Source organism: Hippocampus guttulatus, chromosome 4 (assembly GCF_054856545.1).
Source record: "Hippocampus guttulatus isolate MCC_2025c chromosome 4, RoL_Hgut_1.0, whole genome shotgun sequence".
Classification (NCBI taxonomy): Eukaryota; Metazoa; Chordata; class Actinopteri; order Syngnathiformes; family Syngnathidae; genus Hippocampus; species Hippocampus guttulatus.
In genome coordinates, this window is record NC_141264.1 from 11,916,679 (window position 1) to 11,935,943 (window position 19,265).

General features: G+C 40.9%; 1 protein-coding gene across 3 annotated transcripts in view; it reads right to left on the reverse strand.

Moving 5' to 3' along the window:
• Positions 1-19,265, reverse strand: part of tspan9a (tetraspanin 9a) — a 187,061-nt gene that overhangs the window by 78,058 nt on the left and 89,738 nt on the right. Inside the window, exon 3 of one of the 3 annotated variants that reach the window (XM_086109551.1) lies at positions 1,848-1,927. In XM_086109551.1, the coding sequence (XP_085965677.1) occupies positions 1,848-1,910 (63 nt within the window). In that variant the 5' untranslated portion in view covers positions 1,911-1,927. Of the gene's footprint in view, positions 1-1,847; positions 2,885-19,265 lie in introns of those variants that run through there. The other 2 variants (XM_086109549.1, XM_086109548.1) reach the window with 2 other exon arrangements.

The following is a 19,265-nucleotide window of genomic DNA, read 5'->3' on the forward strand; positions in this document are numbered from 1 at the left end:
TGAACTACCGTTTATAAGCATGGCTTGGTCCACTTTATTAGTTTATCAAGTTGTTGCTGTTGAACAGATACAATCCTTAAACTGAAGTGTCATGTATAGGTATGTCCTGATGAAGAGCCCACGTGGGAAAAAGACGAGAGAAGACTACACAATGATATTCCGCTATCCACTATGGGAGAAATTAACAATCAATTATATATCGAAAAATGTTTGATGTTTGGGGATAGGAAGAATCTGTCCCTGATGGTTTTTTTATTCTGAAGCATATGCGATGAGTACTTGAAATTCTAAAAACTGAGGTCTTGTCGCTCTTCTTAAGGTTGCCAATTGGTCAATATTGAGTCAAGAGCATCTGTGCTGGTTTTAGGCCAAAAAATTAAGTTCATTTTGCCGACTTGCTTAATCAAGTTCACACATTCAGCCAAATTCATTACAGCCAATGTATTGATTGTTTTGGCCAAACCTAATAGTAATTAAGTTTAAATCTGGTTCCCTCAGTACGTTCACTCTTTTTGATAGTGCAAAATGACAATGTTAAGTTCCCCTACTGTAACTCGAGACACGTCAAAGCCTGAGAACTTGTAGTACACGTATACACAGCTCACAAGAAATGCAGAATCAAGGTAAATCAATGTCAGATTGAAAGAATCCCCATCAGCTAAGCCTCTCAGAGCATCCTCTTTCTCCTGCACTAACATTTACATCAAGGCCGTGTGCAGTGAGGAGCTCCCCCCCCCCCCCCCCAAGACATTTTGCTCGTCTCTGCCAATTACTTGGTTCTTCTCTCTGTGAAATGAGTAATGATACGAGGATGATATAGATACTGCAACTTGCCCTGAAGCAGCACATAGCACTGCTCTTTGCAGCCCCCGAGTCTATCAATGTGCAGCCCTGTCCTTTCTTTTCTTTTTTTTTTTTTAGGAAGCAGGCAAAGAGATAGTTGTAGGTTTGTGTGATGAATGTGTACGTGTGTGATTTTTCAATGCTGACCTGTTCACAGCTGGGCTCTGGCTAATGATCTCGAAAGCTTCCAGTGTGTCCCAGTTAGAATCGGCTCATAGGCCAGTGGCATGGTGGGCCGCGGTTGATATGGATAAGCAATGTTGTTATGCCTCAATCCTGGCTGCAGTCACACAAAAGGCTGGCCCAATAACCCATAAGCCTTATAATCCACTCTGTAAACATTTAGGGGATTCACAGTTTTACAAAAGACGCCCATGCTTAGCCGCGCAGTGGAGCCTGGCACACACTCATTTGTTTTTGTTTTTCTGAAGTCATTTACTTTGCATGCTAGGCTTTCAGCGCACTCTTATAGCATTAACTTTTCTTAAAGAGCAAACACATGTAATAATGGAGTAATGACAAGATACACAAATCATCACTGTAAAAGAACAATTTCAAAGTGCTACGTTCAACCTCAGCTGTTATGTTGCCTAACTTGGCTAAAAAGTTATTTATTTATTTAAACATAAAAATATGCAACCATCCTAAAATTGACACCATTGAACTCTTATCCCCGATGCCACCATAATCCACCCCACTCCCCTTCCCTTCCCTTCCCTCCTCTGGCCACATACAAAAGAAGAGCTGGTGCAATGCCACTGCTTGTGTCATGACATCCAAGAATAGAAACCTGCACTCCAAAAAACAGGCACGGACCCTCTGATGTAATAATTAGAAACGCATGATTGCACGGACTACATTGCCTTGATCCTTCCCTCTTTAAGTTTACCGTTGAGAAGTAACAACCTTGACGTGTAATACAGATGGTGCCGTACTCTGTCAACTTTTGATCACGTTTGCTATTTACGTGGCTGAGTGATGAGATGAAGTATCGAGGCACTTACCCAGAAGATGAGATTGAAGACGAACATCAAATACTTCAAACAGCAGAGGCAGCCTCTTGCCATGTTAAACTTCTTGAATTCTAAAAGGAACACAAAGGATAGATCCAGGTAAAAGACCACGTACTTGCTCCCTTTGGGTGAGCTGTACTTGTTGTCGCTCTTGTCTCCTGCGCCGGCCTCAGCTGCTGCTGTTGCAGCCTGACCCTGCTGTGTGTTTTTACGTGGCCCCGTGGAGCCGTAGAAAGCACCGGCAGTGAATCCGCGGCCACCGAATGGGCGGCCGGACGTGGAGGCTTGGGGGAAATCAGAGTCACAGCTTTCTACTGAAGGGCTACGATGAATAGCTGACTCCTCACTGCTGGACTTCTCCATGCTCTAAGGCTGCTGCTGCTGATGACGATCTCCCTGATGCACAGTCTAACATAGTCTCGGAGGGGACAGGACAGTGCCCTATGAGTCCCCACTGCTTCCCAAGCAGAAATAAAGATGAAGAAGACACAGATAAAAATCAAATTACATCCACCCCAAATCACACAGCTGAGCCGAGTAATTTGAATGTGAAAGGGTCCGGTGACGAAGTGAGTGGAGCTGTACTGCTTAGGCTTGCTGCTGATGTCTGGCTTAAGTAGCTGTGCTTGATGCTCCCGTTCAGAGTATTACTCATGTCTTGAGACAAAATATCTTTTCTCTAGATCCTCGCTTGATATGTTCCCAGTTGCAAGTGGGAACCCCGTTGGTCTCAGATGCTCCGCTTCCACTCCTGCTGACCCGGTAACTTTTCTCTCTCTGACACTCTCTTCAGCTTCTCTTCTGCAAAGTGTGCAATTTGTTTTCCCACCGTTGCTTCCCGTGCTTTTGTAAGCACGCTTGTCTGCTCGAGAGTAGCGCGCTGCGATCAGCAGCTCTGTCCCCCGCACTGCCGGTGCTCTGGTCTCCTGGTAGCAGCAGCTACACTGATGTGGTACTCGAGACGCAACTAACGGGTATGGCCTGTTTCCCAGCGAGAGCACTGCACTCCCTACCCTTCTGCGAGTCTCTCCCTCTCTCTCCCTCTTGCAATCCCTCCCCACTGCTGAGCAGACAGCCAATGCGGCAGCTGAAGGAAGATCCAAGCTCCACCTCTCCACTCCCAGTGTCTTTAATAAGCTCATCGCCGTGTTTGCTTTTGACTATACATGTTCAGCAATTTATACTGTCAGGGGACATGAGAAGTCAGGGATGAATTCAACAGTGATTAAAAACTAAAAGAGGACATGACGTGCCTCACAGTTATATGGCTGGTGTCTGGTGCGTTAGAGTTGGGGGCAGAGGAGAGAGTGTGACATTTTGCAAGTGCACACATCCAAGTAGAATTCGCCATGATTGATATTCAGCCTAAATATTTTTCGACTGCTGTTGTTATAAATTTACCACAATTCATTTGGCAGATGGTAATTTATTTGCCATTTTGCAAAACTGGCTGGAATATCGGGCGGCTCTCTGATGTGGGTTAGGGTTGAAGAACTACAGCTGCGGTTTGCAGTGGGTCTGTGTTCTTCATTACAGCACTGCCCACATCCATGTAAGGGGATGCAATTTACTGGCAATGAGCTGGCTATGGAATTTCCACCCAACGAATCAAAAGGAAGTAGCAACTTAGAGATGCTGAGCACTCTCCAAGGAGTAGTCAGGATTATTAGTCGGGAAAAAAACAGGATTATTGTATGTAATATTCAAATGAATGTTATTGGTCTTCAATATGTCGCTGGCCAGCTCAATCTCCAGTCACAAGAAGAAATAATTTCAACTCAACAGTTTAAAAAAATCCAGTAAAACACAGTTGTCAATGACATCCTAATACAACCCTCTTGTGTATTACAGTTGAAATAAATAAAATAAAATAAAATAAAATACGGAGATGGGAGAGCTTGCATAATGGCTATACGATAGAGATAAAGTAGTTTGGGCAATAATGGTGGACTTTAAACCAAACAAACCCTGGAGTATGAGTTTAAATGACACAACAAAAGTATAAAACACAGTAAATGAAAAAATATTAAACATAGTCCAGTATATTATTGAAAATATTTCACATTTCAAAACAGTATCAAGGCACTTGAAGGGACGTATTCTCTCAAAGGTTTTTAGCGTCTGATTAAATATTTGTCAGATTGTTTCAATAGCTTTTTATTGAAACATGGCTTTATTGACAAACGCTAATCAATCAGAGGTTGGGGCGTGACTCCCTAATTCTCACTGAATCTTAATTTTCTTCTGGCAAATAGTTTTTTTTTTCATTTTATTTACACACCTGCAAAAAAACGTGACAGTATATGTTTAGGGTGAAATATAACCACTGAAATAAAAATCTATTTACAAGCTTTTTTTTGTTTGTTTTTGACTGGAGAGCTTGAAGGGCCATTAGGTATGTGGTGAATGGCGAATATATGTGCAGCTCTCTCTAGTTTCACTCATCTATCAGAGCTCAGTGGGGCTCTAAGTATTCGTGTTGCAGACTCCACAAGCAGCCTGAAGGATACTTCTGCAGTCATTTCCCCCTGAACCTTGCACAGAATCATGAATCTACTCCAATCATCGTGCACAATACGTCGTGCATTGCTGCTTCATGTATACAGCAGGGAGAGATGAGAGAACAGCAAATTGAGACTCGAGTAACAGTGGTCTGCAGGTGACACTGAGCAATTGAGGCCACAGAAGGAAAGAAAAAAGAATCACACAGAAGTCAAGACTGGAGCAGAGGACAGGATAACAACAGTTGTATCAAGCGATATCACCTTTCCAGCACTCCCATACAAACACTGTTCTACCTCTGTTACGGCCGTGATACTATGTGAAAAGGCGTTATATTCATGCGATGATTTCACCCCCCCCCCCCCCGCACTTTTACGTGTCGGAGGGAAAACGGGTGTGGAAAACGCTAGCTTTTACAGGCAGGGGAAAAGGGTCTCTTGTCGAAGATAGTCAAGAGAAAAGCAACAAATTAAAATAAAATAAAAATCCAGAAAAGTGTTTATTTAGCCTGTTTTTTTTTGGTCTTCGTTGAATAAAAAAAATGGTGAATGTTCAGTATCATCCCACTTTTTTTCTTTAGAGGTGCTGCAAATAGTTCTTCAAAGGACCGTGATTGTGTGTCATGATTCTGTTCTTGTGAGTCTCCAGCAGGGGGCAGAGGAGGGCCTTCCCTCCAGCATGCACACTTGCTGCTAATGTTTTATCAGTTAGCCAATAATTGCATGACTGCCTAATTGTCAAGTCTCCGTCAGGATATTGACCTTGTTCCCTGCTCATGCTCGTGTTGTTTTCTAGACCTCTCGATCCTGTCATCGTCGTTTTTGCTCTCTAGTGCCTCGTTTGTAAGTATTGACACAATTTTATCCTTGATCCCGCTCTTGTTTTGTTTTTCGTGTAATTGAACTTTCGTTTATATTCTCGACTTACAATTACCTTGCCTTTTGCATGCGCATTTTGCGAGCGCCTTTTGTTTCTGCCTTTTTTTTCCTGGCACCTTGTGACCAGCAATTTCTGTGTATACTTTGTCAGTGCGCTTTCTAGTGAATAAATATTTTGTTACGAATTTTTGTTTGTGTCTACGTTTGTGAGAACCAATCATTATTCAGTTCGTCCATGAACTGTGACAGTCTGAGCATTCACTCACAGTATAACCTTGACACAGGAAATTGTGGGAAGACGTATGCCAACAATATTTAAAAAATGCCTTGCAATGTTAATACAACAGGTGACACAACATAGCATAACTTCAGTCAAAGACAACATAGATTACCGCATTGGCGGGACGATGAATTTGTCAAAATACCATATATTTATTTTACAGTTGCACAGTTCAGTTTCGGCGTTTTATTGCAGCTAAAAATAATCGACCTTATTAAGGTGGCAAGAGTTGCATTCTATAATTCATCAGCACTTAATGAAAAATGTAATTTTACACGTGACTAACTCGCAGCTTTAATAGTCATGCCGCTACATTTGCGGTTACATTATCCAGCGGGGAAGAGGAACAAAAATACTAAGTTTGATAAATAAAGCCTGTTTGGTTGCTTTGCATAAAGAAGAAAAGCATCAACGTGGAAGAAAACATTTAAAATATCCTGCAACATGGGGTGTATTTATTGAGTTGACACGGGAGCAGAGAGAAACATCGAGCACTATCACTGCACCTACCGGTAATTGAGTGGTTTAGTTTTGAACACAAGCCACTGATGGTCTTGTAATGCACTGCCCTGACTTCAGCGCAGGTAGCTTGGATTCAGTTCCTGCTCAGTGACAGTGTGGCTGTGCATGTGAATGGTGGTCTCACTCTCTCCATGTGCCCTGTGAGTGACTGCTAATCAGTTCAGATCTTTCACACAAAGTCAGCTGGGATAGAATCAAGATCTGATCCTGAACAGGATAATGCAGATTTACTTTATGTTCCCAATGGCCACTGCAACTCCATTTGCATGATATGCAGCAAGATTTTCCCGAGGCCATTTTTTCCCTCTTTATATTTTTCGAAAGGCCAACTAACACTGAATACAGGGAACTGCACGACATGTGTGACACTTTACAAGCCCAGCACAATACGGCGCATAGGGTGACCAGTTTGGGAGGGCAGTATATGTTGTTAGTGGTCACGGCAGCCCTGTTGTTGTATGAATTATTTTTGCTCCATGTACAGCACGAAGTATACAGCGGTGTTTTTTTTAAATGCTCCAAAAAAAAACAGTTGAAAAAAATATAGAGTTAAACAATACAGCGGCAAGATAAGACACAAGAACTATAACTGAATACTGTCCTAGTATATACATAAATGCAGAGAGGAATGAGTCGCTAATCTTCAAAAAAAAAAAAACCTGGCATTTAAAAAAAATTAAAGAAATGAATGTTTTATGAATTATACGGAAAAAAAACTATTGTTGTTAAAAATATTCCCAAATCTTTGATAATGTTTGGAGTTCAAACCCCTCCCTTTCACACAACCTGTCAGTGCAGCTCTGTAGACGTGGGCTGTGTAATCCTTTGACAGGGCCGGTATTAAAAGATTAATTCACTGTGTGGGTATTTGCCGTCTTCCTTTGACTTGTTCTGGACAGACAACTGTGGTAAAAGAAGAATAATGTGCTAAGAGACGAACCCATTCCCAGAAACCTTTATGGCGAAATGACTTGGACAACTTTCACAAGTGCTGTACATTTGAGCCATCTCTTTGTAATGTTTGACAAAAATATGCACTGGCAATGTAATTTGTAGATTGATTTATTAGCCACATTTGCTGCCATGTTTGGCAGTGTTGTGTTGTTCAAGTGGTTGAATTTGTTTTCAATTTGCATTTACAGTAAACCTCTCTCTCCCTCCCCCTCCCTCTCTCTCTCTCACTCCCCCCTCTCTCGCTCTCTCTCTCTCTCTCTCTGCCCCAATGACAAGGTCAGAAACTCAGTCCCCAATAAATGGTCTGCGAGATAATTGAATTCAAGATAATCTAAGCGTCACACAAACGGCTCCAGCATCTCCCAAGCCTCCCAAAAATAACATGCCGTCAATATGTCAAATGATGATGCATCAATAATAATATTTTTTGGAAAAAATTTTGGGGGTTTTTTGGGAACACCAATAAATGTGTCACAGTGTGAAGGAATGTAACTGATGTCCTCTGCAGTGATAATTAGCTGCTCCTTGTATGGTCATGGCTCAGATTACAAAAGGAATTACCGCTGTATCGCTTTACAGAGTTATTGTGAAACCATATCAGAGCTGCAGATTTACAAATGACATTTAACAGCATGTGATCCTGCGATGGATGTATGATCAAGGCCGATGTAAGGAGGGGATTAAAACTAAAAAGGGTTTCCGCACGCGCAACATCCCAGCCTTTGGATCCTCCAGACTGTTTGGCAAGCATGTTTGTGTGAGTAGAAATAGACTTCATTGACCTTCTTTCAGTTTTGAAAGAAGCAAGAGGACACAAGATAAAAATACACAAAAAGTTCAGTTGATGAAATTATTATGCATACAATGGTCAGATTTGTGTCTAGTTATATTTTGGCTTTTTACACTACGATATATACAATTACCCAATGATATGATGTTGGTCTGTGAGTGCTGACATTTTTCAAATCATTGTGAGATCATTCGCAACAAAAACATCAGTCATGCTGCCTAGAAAGGGTGTTAATTAAGAATTCATGACTTTCTAAGCCAACCGTGAAGGCATAAAAGGGCCCATCTATGAAAATTTGGTCCCTGCAGGAAAGCAAGAGCAGCGGGGTGATGTCATGATGACAGCAGCAGGCTGTGAAGATCTCTGCAGCTAGGAGGATCACAGATGCCACAAAGATCAGATATTGGGTGTTAAATGGTCTTTACTGGGAACTAAAATGAAAAGGTTAGTGCTTAAAAATGTGATGTTTTACATATGGGGGCCCTAACATTTCGCATGTGATTCTGACTGGATGAATCTAATAACTTTTCAAATAGGTACAATCTAATTGTATTTAAAATGTCACATTTGTTCGTAAAAGTTTTGTCTGTTGACCTTTTTTTTTTCTCGTCTCATTTTCACACGTACAAAATAAATATTCATTCATTCATTCACAGCACAAAGTCAAGCCAAGCCCGGATCTAAACGTAATTAAAAAAGGCTCGTCTATCAGAATTGTGCGACACAAAATGGGACGCACATGTGACTATACAAGCAAAGTGTGCTTACTTAGACATCATTATACTGCATTAGCATTTAGAGCCGAATAGTCGGTTGCCATTGTAATGCAGCCCAGTATCAGTAATGTCTGGGTCAACACAGGCTGTCGCAAAGAGGTCAAATGGCGGTGACGTGCCTAAGGGAACCGTACATGAATCCCAAAATAGAGTCGAGGATGAATCAAGAGTGACATAGTGCCCCTGATGCTGATCAAAGGAGTGGAAGGGTTCAGCTCTATGCAGAACTCTCTATGTAAAAAAAGGAGCAGCAGCATTATGAATCTCATCCAGTTCATTGGCAAATGCAAGGGTGATTCTCTGAATGCAAGCTTTGACTATTTTCTGGCCTAGCGCCTCTGAAAGCTGACAGAGGCACCCTTGAAAAGTGTGCCGGCTTCCTCTTTTACTGCCACATTCTAGATTCCGTTGACACTCAATGTTTTCCAAATATTATCATGGGTATGTTGTTCACAAGATGTATGAGCTTTACAACAATTATAATGATGGCATGTCCGTGTAAAGAAAATGTGGCCAATGACTTTTCATGAAAATTGTTTTTTCAACAATAGCCATCATTAAAATGAAAGACAAATAAAATAAAAACAAATTTAAAAAAAATAAATCCACTCTTTTTAATGGAATGAATGGCATTTATTGTACCTAAACTCGCCAGTTGCTGGCCTAATTGAAAAATGCAGCGTGTTACACCGGAGACAAATTCCTTGTGTGTTCTACATACTTGGCCAATAAAGATGATTCTGATTCTGATTCTAATTTTCAAATTTTATTTACAAAAAACCCAAATGCAATTATTTAATACAAATGGTTTCGTGTTAATATGTACTTTGCACTGGCAAGAAAAAAAAAAGTCAATATTATGTTTGTGCCCCTGTTTACTCTGACATCTCTCCTTACATGCTTGCATGGGTCTGATCTGGTTCTGGGTGATGTGTAAGCAAAATATAAAGCAAAACAGGAAATTGTAAACAGTGTAGTGAAAAAAAAAAGTGTTCCGAAATTGGGTCAAATGCTAACCTCAAATAGAATCCATTCTCCGGCTCGACTACTTGTTTTGAAGAAGAATTTGGTGCAAAAATCTGTAGATGTACCACAAGTGACCATGCAATATAATTGATATCTTTGCACACTCATGAGGTTATGAAACCAAACATCGACAGTTGCAGAGAAGGTGGAACCTTTATAAACATAAAAGTTAATTTAAGATACTCTCCTTCGGCGAAACAACTTAAGTTAGTGACTCCAAGATGGGAAGGGGAAATGAGTCGTGGCTTTTTATGTACAGTAGGAAGTGAGAGATTACTTTAAGCCCATGTCATATGGATAGAATTGCAACTGCAACGGAAGCGATGCCACTCAGAGCTCAAATTTCCAGAACCCGCCACCGATGCGAGTGTCACATTAAAACTATTTACGGCTGCGGAGGTAAGATATGATATACGTTGGGGTGGATTTTGATTTGCTCTGGATCCTCAAAGCGCAAAGGGTGAGATGTGTCCATGTGGCACCTCATAAGCAATGCGACACATGCTTAAATATCCTCCTGTGCTGCAAGGAAATGGGTTATAGGGCACACAGGCCTGCTCACAGGTAAAAATGTATTCTCAGAACAACAGCAGTTGGAAAGGGTGAGAGAGGACATATGGATCATTATAGACAATCAGTGAGATGGACCCAAGGGTCAATCTGCCCAGCAAGTAAGGTCAACATTTCCTTTTTTTTGGGGGGGGGGGCATCCCTGGTTTTTCAGCATAACCTAAACCCACCCATCAAATGCTTATTTTACAAAGTGAAAATGAGTGCGACATTGACACTGTTGGTGTAAAACCGGTGTATTAAAGCTGCATTCACAGCAATAAGACTGAGTTCATCAATGCTTTCTTTGGTTGCTCCTAAAATGTAAAAGGAAAGTGGAAGTGACAAGTTGCAAGACTGAGTTCATCAATAAATTTCTTTGGCTGCTACTGAAATGTAAAAAAACAAAAAAAAAAATGTGGAAGGTTTCACTTTGTGGTTAAGATAGTTCGGAGCTTGATTAAGGCCGAGTGCAAGAGTAAAGCAAATTACATTGTCACAACCATTGAGTACTGGTGCACCTGAAACAAACATGCCTCACTGCTGAAGAGAATTTACAGGAAACTCTGCTACAACCTTATCTCATTTACTCAACTCTTAGTTTGACTTCAGGAGTATTGATCGCCACAATGCAACACTCCAATGTAGTAAGATACTTGTGAAAACTACAAACGGATGGATGTGGAATGAAACAATTTGTTGTTTAATCCAGTTTAAACACTGCCATCCAAAGCCTAGTGCACCAAAAGGGCTTGAAGAGGTGCGATTGACCAAAGGTATCAGAGAAAGGAATTCCCAAAACAGTATTAAGGAAATGATACCAAAATACTTAAAGGGGAATTTAAGTCACAACTTTTCTTTACAATGTTATGTTCTATGCTGTGCCAAAGCTGTTTGATCCTCTTTTGAAGAAATCCACTAAGAAGACGCTGACAATAAAAAAAATGTATTATAATAAAGAGTACCGTATTTTCACGACTATAAGGCGCCATTAAAAGTCTTAAATTTTCTCCAAAATGGACAGGACGCCTTATGATGCGGAGCGTCTTGTGTATGCGCTGAGTTCCAAAGCCTGACTGACAGCCGACATGCTGTTTATATAGAGAAAAGGCGGAAGTGACTGTGGACAGGCATGCGGCAAAGAAGTCGGCCAATCAGTGAAGGGTGGGAGTGTATATATACATATATGGAGAGAGAGAGAGAGAAAAGGCAGACGTGAGCGAGGCATGCGGGGAAGAAGTCTGCCAATGAGTGAAGGGTGGGCGTGTAAGTGGACGCTGAAGGGACGCCACAAGCAGGTACCAACACCTGTATAGAGTGTGGCCATGTGCATTGTTGCAAAACAACTTTGGTTTTGGTTTCTAAGAACCCCCGAAAATAAATTCTACAAAGAGACACACCTACGAAGCTCAGTTCAAACTTCAAGCCATCGGTTATGCTTTTGGCATGCGTGCCCATCTCACAGCAGCGGTGAAAAACCAAGTCAAGCAAATGAACTCTGAGCTTGCCGTTATTCCCGGAGGCTTGACTAAAGAACTCCAACCGCTGGACATCGGCATCAACCGGGCGTTCAAAGTAAAGTTGCGAACGGCATGGGAACAATGAATGATCGATGGCAAACACAACTTTACAAAGAGTGAGAGGCAGCGCCGGGCGAGTTACGCCACAATTTGCGAATGGATTGTGGCTGCTTGGACGAACGTGTCTGCTTGCACTGTTGTTTGAGTTTTTGGCAAAGCCGGCATCATTTCTGTGGAGCCACATGGCAATGAGAGTGACTGACAACGAGAGGGAACACGGCGTTTTTGATGGATTACCGGTACTTGCACAATTGTTCAATTCTGATACAGAGGATGAGGACTTTGATGGATTTCTGGGTGATGATTGATCGAAAAACGTGAGTACATTGTACGATGGCTAAATAAAATACAACGGAACTCAGTTTTCCATTGCCTTTTTAAAAACGTGTTTTTAGCTTGTATCTGTATGTCTTGGCATGCTACCATATGCTACAAGCTAACGTGTTTTTAGCGTGCGCGCATGCATGCCGTATGTTTAAGCTGGCGTATGTTTTACCACTTTAAAATTGCGCCCAATAATACAGTGCGTTTTGTCTATGTGTAAAATACAGAATAGCACCCATTAATGAGACTGCGCCCAACCATACGGTGCGCCGAATGGTCGTGAAAATACGGTACTAGTTTCTGCTGGTCTGCTTGGAGGAAGAAATTTATTGGCCAAAAACAGCAAGCATGGGAGGCAGTAGAGAAGCAAAGAAGACTGAAATGAGTTTAACCATACATGCACAGTATTAGCTGGGCCTCACTTTACCACAATCTTGTATGCCCGTAATAGCCAGCATGTGAGAGTGCATGTATATTTGAATTGGGTGCAATGGACTTGACTTTTGGCACAGACACTGTCAAGATGGTTATGGTAATTCATGAGAAGGCCCTTTGTCACGACCATCCTGCAGGGGCAACTAATAGAGCACAGACAAGTCTTGTGAAACCTGGTGTAAAACTGTGGCAAAATGCCATGAATCATGTCACTTTCGCAGGAACTGCCCTGCTGCGGATTATTGCCCTCCTCCAATGAGGCAGCTGCCATGCCATTGTATTTGTGGGCGAATCTCCGCAATGCATACCTGCTTATGAAGGGACAGAAACAGCCACATGAAATCAACATTGTCGAGCATGCACACCTTTTATTTTTATCAAAGCAGACCTCCCTGCTGCATTTGTAAGGAAGGAGACTAAGCACCATTGTAATAGCTCCCATCACAATTCACTACAAAAAGATACCGCAAGAGGTTGAGCACAAGGGATGCTGGATATTTTTTTGTGTAAACAACAGCTACAAAAGCAAAAATATGCCACCAGACCTTGTGTATGTGCAGTGCAAACAGAAAGGCCTATGGTACTTGATTCAGAATGATCAATAATAGACTTACAGTATGTATAAAATTTATTACAACGCACTTTTACAGTATCAAAAGTAATTACCGTATTAAAAAAAACATATTGCCACTTTCATTTAGCACCATGATTCTTTAAGCAGTTTTTAGGCAGGAAGCCCTGACTGATGCGCTCAAGCCGTATTTTGTTTGGGACTGGCAGTCACTGGGTTTTGGGACACTGGATGGGAATCAAACCCCCACTATCTGCAAATTTGGCATTATTACGTAGCACTACGCGACAAGTGCATTTTAAATAGTCATTTTTAAAAGCACATCCGTCGTCGCAAAATTACATTATTTAAAAAAACTGTTTACAAGGGTCACAGCACACAATTTGATTTATTTAGAAACAATTTGAACCACTTTACATCCCGACAATATCTATCTATCTATCTATCTATCCATCTATCCATCTATATATAAATATAATGTGTGTATTCTTATACTATTACTACTCCCCCTCCTGCTCTTCATCCCAAACTGCCACTCATCCTTGGGTTTTATTTGGGTTTGTTGTGATCCGGGTGATGGCCTAAAATCAGTTCCTTCAGTGCTTACTCCGCCAAAATTACCGTCAGTCGCCGCATTAACAAACATCGCTAGGTTAACGTGTTTGCGAGCTAGCAACAATGTAAACCAAAAATCTGACTGAGCGGTGAAGATCCACGCGTGTGTGCACATAAGGCAAACAGCGCTCATCCGTCAGGATTGTCTTAATTTGATAGAAAAAAGAAAAACTGTTTGTGAGTGCCTGACGGAAAATAACATTCGCTACGTGAGCACACTGAAAAGCCTAACCTCCGCCACTCAGTTAGATACACTCATCTCATCATTAAAAAAAAAAAAAAATCTAAATCTTTATTTTTAGAGATCTGTGCCATAAGTGTGGGGCACAGGACTTTTTTGGGTGGGCACAGCTCTCTGTGGCCCACCCATGGCAACAGGCGTGTCATTTTAAGAGCAAGCACAAAAGTTTTTATTGGCGTTTTTATTGGCATTAATTTAAATGAATTTTAACGGAATTTAATTTTTTCTCGCGAGATTAACTCGACACACATCACAGCGGATGTTACGTTTCTCTATAAATAAACCAGAAACAAAACAACAAGCACGCTGCACAGGTCCACGCACGTTTGTGTTGCCAGCCACAGCAGCGCGAGACATGGAAAACGGATACTTTAAGAGTTTATGAATGGAAAGTTTACTTTTAAAAAGTTGCCAGATTGTTCCACTGACAAGACCAAAGTTACCTGTATGTTTTGCAGTTGTAAACTGCGCTATCATCATAGCACGTCGAGTCTGAAATACCACTTAATGGCCAAGCACACAGCTGACGCGAGTACTCCGCCTCCTCGTCTCAGACAGACAGCTATGGATCATTTCAAAGCGAAGAAAATGGATGACATGATGAAGAACAAATTTGCTGAAGCCAAAGCTAAATGGATGGCTACTGCATGCAAGCCTGTCAACATTGTCCACAGCTCGACTCAAGCTGAAATCATTCGCATTGCATCTAACGACTCCACTACTGATTGCCAGTGAGAGCCTCCATTACAAGCTGTGCATAGAGATTTTACATAGCGGAGAAGGCAAAGGTACACCAAGCGGGCTTTTTAAAAGTAAACTTTCCATTCATAAACTCTTTAAGTACGTATCCGTTTTCGGTGTCTCGCGCTGCCGTGGGTGGCAAAACAAATGTGCGTGGACCTGTGCAGCGCGCTTGTTGTTTTGTTTCTGGTTTATTTATAGAGCAACGTAACATCTGCTGTGACGTGTGACGCGTTAATCTCGCGAGAAAAAATTTAATCCCGTTAAAATGTATTTAAATTAATGCCAATAAAAACGCGCTAAACTGACAGCTCTATATATATATATATATTTTTTTTTACAATCCGTATAAATTCTGACGGATATCGCACACATATCTTTTGTCTGCCTATGGAACTAGTTCCATACATTTATTTATTTATTAGTGTCATATATATTTATAAAAGGTGCAGAAGTTAAATAGTGGTATTCATAAGCGAATTTGGTAACACGTCATGGTCAAAACGATCATCTCCACAGTGTCAAACATACCCGATGCATGGCTAAGAAGTCAGCTGGGCTGGCTTTTCCCAAGTTAGCTGTGAGATTATGTCAACCTTGACCACCGTGTAATTATCACCTTTGGCTTCAACTCCGAGTATGACTAGAATGAAATTATTTAGCTGCACTCATAACATATCTGCTTCATTAAGGAGGACCGACATCAGGATGGACCTTGACCTTTTACCATCCATTTCCAGAACCAAGATGTGCTAAATCTGAAGACACTCCTGAGGCACCTGCGACGTGCTGACTTGCAAAAATATAGGGTTCACAACATTCATGAACCAAGATTAAAAATATTAACTTCATAAAGACCACTTAAACCATGCCGTAATAAAAACATAGAGCTGTCAGCTCTATTTAGTTTTTTAAAATTGTAAACATTTTTTTTTATTATTTCATATGGAGCTTTTCAAACAGCAATGGGTTTCCACAGTTACATTATTAATCAAATTCTGGATTGTTGATAAAAAAAAAATACTCAAAAAGTGTAACAATGAAGCTACGAAAAACATCAGTTTTACACTATTTAATAAGCTGCTAGACATTCCTTATTCAAATGTGAGGAAGTAAGTTGTTTGAGTCCGATATTAAATTAGCTAAATACTGGTCCCACCCACCCACACATTGTATGCTGCTTGTTCCCCGTTCAATACAATCCTTTTAGGAAGTAATTACAAATAAACACATAATTTTTTTTTCGCCGATGTCACAGGTGGGCAGCATTATATGGCAGGAAAATTACCTGAGGGTGAGGTAATGGTGAGGGTTTTATTTATCAAAAAAATTTAAGCATGATAACTAATTCATGCGCCGCATTCGTTTGTTGCGCATTATTCAGAGTGTGCTGAGCAGTAGCGGGCGGCAAATAAGAATTATGAAGCAATACATATTCTGAGAGGAAATACACTGTAGCTGATTATGAAATCTAACATGGTGAGTTTGGACCTCAAAATGTAAAAGGGCCACAGGGAAAAGAAATTCAGCCTCTATCACCCAGCCATCAATTCTACATCACTCTCAAGAGCACGGGGTCTCCTCGAGAATGATTCACAGCTGGAAAATAGCTTTTCTCTGCCCTATCACCCATACTAATACCGGTACATTATAATACAAACTTCACGTGGTTAAATCTGTCACACAACAAGTAGTAAGAATTGTCACATTATACAGCATTCCACAAACGTATTGTGTCACCGCTACAGAGTTGCTTTAATTACTTTTTTCACATAAATGGAATTTTTACGTGCCATAGTTTGGATACACTACTGTATTTTTAGGTAACCCTCGTAGTGCAAGCGGATATTATATTTGCTGACCACCACATTACTGTCTTTTTTTTCTTCAGTTTTTGCATGTGTTGTTTTTTGTATTCTAATAAAAAGACAACATCCGCATGATGTATACGCATTATTGCTGAAACAACAGATCTCACATTAATGATCTAAGACTAAGGCTCTATTTTCGGAGACAGGTGCGTGTGTGCCTGGGGTAAATAATTGGCATATCTTAATTTTCGTGCTGGGGAAAGTCTAGTTTATCGTGTTTGGGAATTTGTCAGACCACGCTGCACCATACTGGGTGATCTGGAGGACCAAGGGTGCCCCCGGCGCACCAGAAAATAGTGACAGAAAATATCCTCGACCTAAGACCAGCTAAAAGCAGGTCTAAGTTGTGGCGCAGGTCTTCAATTCTGTTCCTCAAGGGCCACTGTTCTGCCTCTTTTTGATTTTTATCCAGCTTCTGCAGACCTCAACTCAACTCAACTGTATTTATAAGGCACTTTCAAACAGCCATCGCTGCATACAAAGTGCTGTACATAGAGCAATTAACATGTACAACAAACAGTAAAGCAAATCGGTAACAAGACAGTAGAACGCGCCGAAAAGCAAAACCAAGAACAAATCTAAGTCATGCTGAGTCAAATGTTTTGAGGCGAGACCTTGCTGATTATTTGATCATTTGAATCAGGTTTGTTACAGACGGGAGAGATGGCAAGACAGCAGCCCTCGAAGAACAGGATTGAAGATGCCTGGTGTAGTTGTTCAGCCTCCTGGCTTTCATGCAGGCAGAGTGGGTTCAGGGCCTATTCTGTGAAAATGTCAATCAGAATGTGAAAGGATGTCTGCCTATATGTAACCAGTGATTGACTGGTGACCAATCTAGTGTGTGGTCCACCTTTCGCAAAAAGTCATTTAAGACAGGCTCCAGCTGGCCTGGAACAGTGGCATAGAAAATGGGTGGCACATGGATGGATAATTATTCTGAAGTTGGGCTCTGAAACCACAATTATAAAATAATCAAAAAGGCATACAAACTTGCAAGCATGCTGACTGAGATGACAGTCTACTTCTGTGGTACGATCAGTTGTGTGTGCTTGCAGCCTAAATCTGTCATAAAACACAGTCAACGTACAAATGTCACAAGGGTATGAGTTGCACTTTTTTTCTTAATACATCCTTTTTGTATCTGATGGAAAAGAGACTATTGACGTATTGCATAAAGCATCATTTTTTTTGTAATGTCTCTCTAAGCTCTTCTTAATGCCACTTTGCTCACGATGTTTGCATTCTTAGCGTAAGTGTATGGTCGTAGCTACCTGTATGTCATTTTTACATTACTCCTGACAACATGAGGTATAACTGCAGAATCTTGTATGTGCATATTATTCGTGTTTATTTGAGATGCATGACATAAGGTGTTTTCCTCTTCATAGAGGCGCTCACTACAAAGCTTATGTCAGTTCGAGAGAAACGCGCCACCCATTAACCCTCCTGTTGTCCTCGGGTCAAAATGACCCGTCACTGTGTTAAAAACGCCCCAAAAACCCCCTAAATGATATTTTTTAAACTTGAAATTTTATGACTTTTCCTAGATTGGCCCCAACTGCAGAAAAATTGAAATGTTTTTATTCACATTTCCATGGAAGCTCTACAAAAAAAAGTACAAAGTTGGTCTTCGGGTCAAAATGACCCATGAGGCAAATAGGATTGAAATCAAGGTCACCAAGTTATTTACACACCATAGAATGTTTCAATGTTTTAGTTGTGTCTCAGATCAATTAGTAGAACACGTGAACAAGACAGTAACAGACATAAACAAGACAAGTTCTCGAAGATGGCAGAACTCTTTTTTGTGGATTTCAAGGGGTTATAAAGGTGCTACAGAGGACAGGACTCCGAATTCTCTCTGTGCTGACGCCATGAGTGTGCGTTATGACATTCAAGAGGCTCTAGAGCTGATTATTTCTGCTGTCCAGCAAGACAACTGATTCAGAAGAGGAAGTAGAGGATGTATCAGAAGAAGATGGGGAGGAATATAACCCAGAGTATGATGAATCATCTTCAGAACAAGAAGAAATCCCTGAAGCTGAAAGAGAGACTTTCTTTCAAAAAATGGCAAAATAACATGGTCCTCAGCAGCATACAACCAACAAGGCAGGCATGCAGAACAAAACGTACAGGAGCTCCTGAGAAACCTGATGATCCACCTTCCACAGCCACTTCCCCAGCGAGGGCAAGTAAGAAGAAGAAATGCCAGTTCTGCCCCCAAAAGAAGGACTGTAAAACACATACTGTGTGCTATAGGTGAAAGAAATATATCTGCAAAGGCTGTTCACTTGCATACTGCGCTACATGTGCTAATTAGTTGAATGGGTTATATTATTTTTCATATTTTTGTCTTGTATTGTATTGTCCTAAATGGTTTACTGGAGGAAAAAAAATAAAGAAACTTTAGTCATTGGAATGAATACAAATGCATCCATAACTCATTTTCGCACATTTTTTCCTTTTCTTAAACTATAGAAATCCAAGTGAAGAGGGAGAACTATATCACACATAATGTGGTGAAGGACAAGTTGTTTCTTCAAGTAATATGAAATTTGGTGTTTAAAATTCAATTTAGCTGCTTGTTTGGGGGGTTTAGTGAAGATGGGTCATTTTGACCTGGAGGACACAGGGTGTGTACAGGAAATGAGGACAACAGGAGGGTTAAATACAAAACACATGACGTCCTGCAACGTTACACAATGCCAAACTTTGAAAAATGTGCAGGACTCACGCATGCAAACACTGACATGT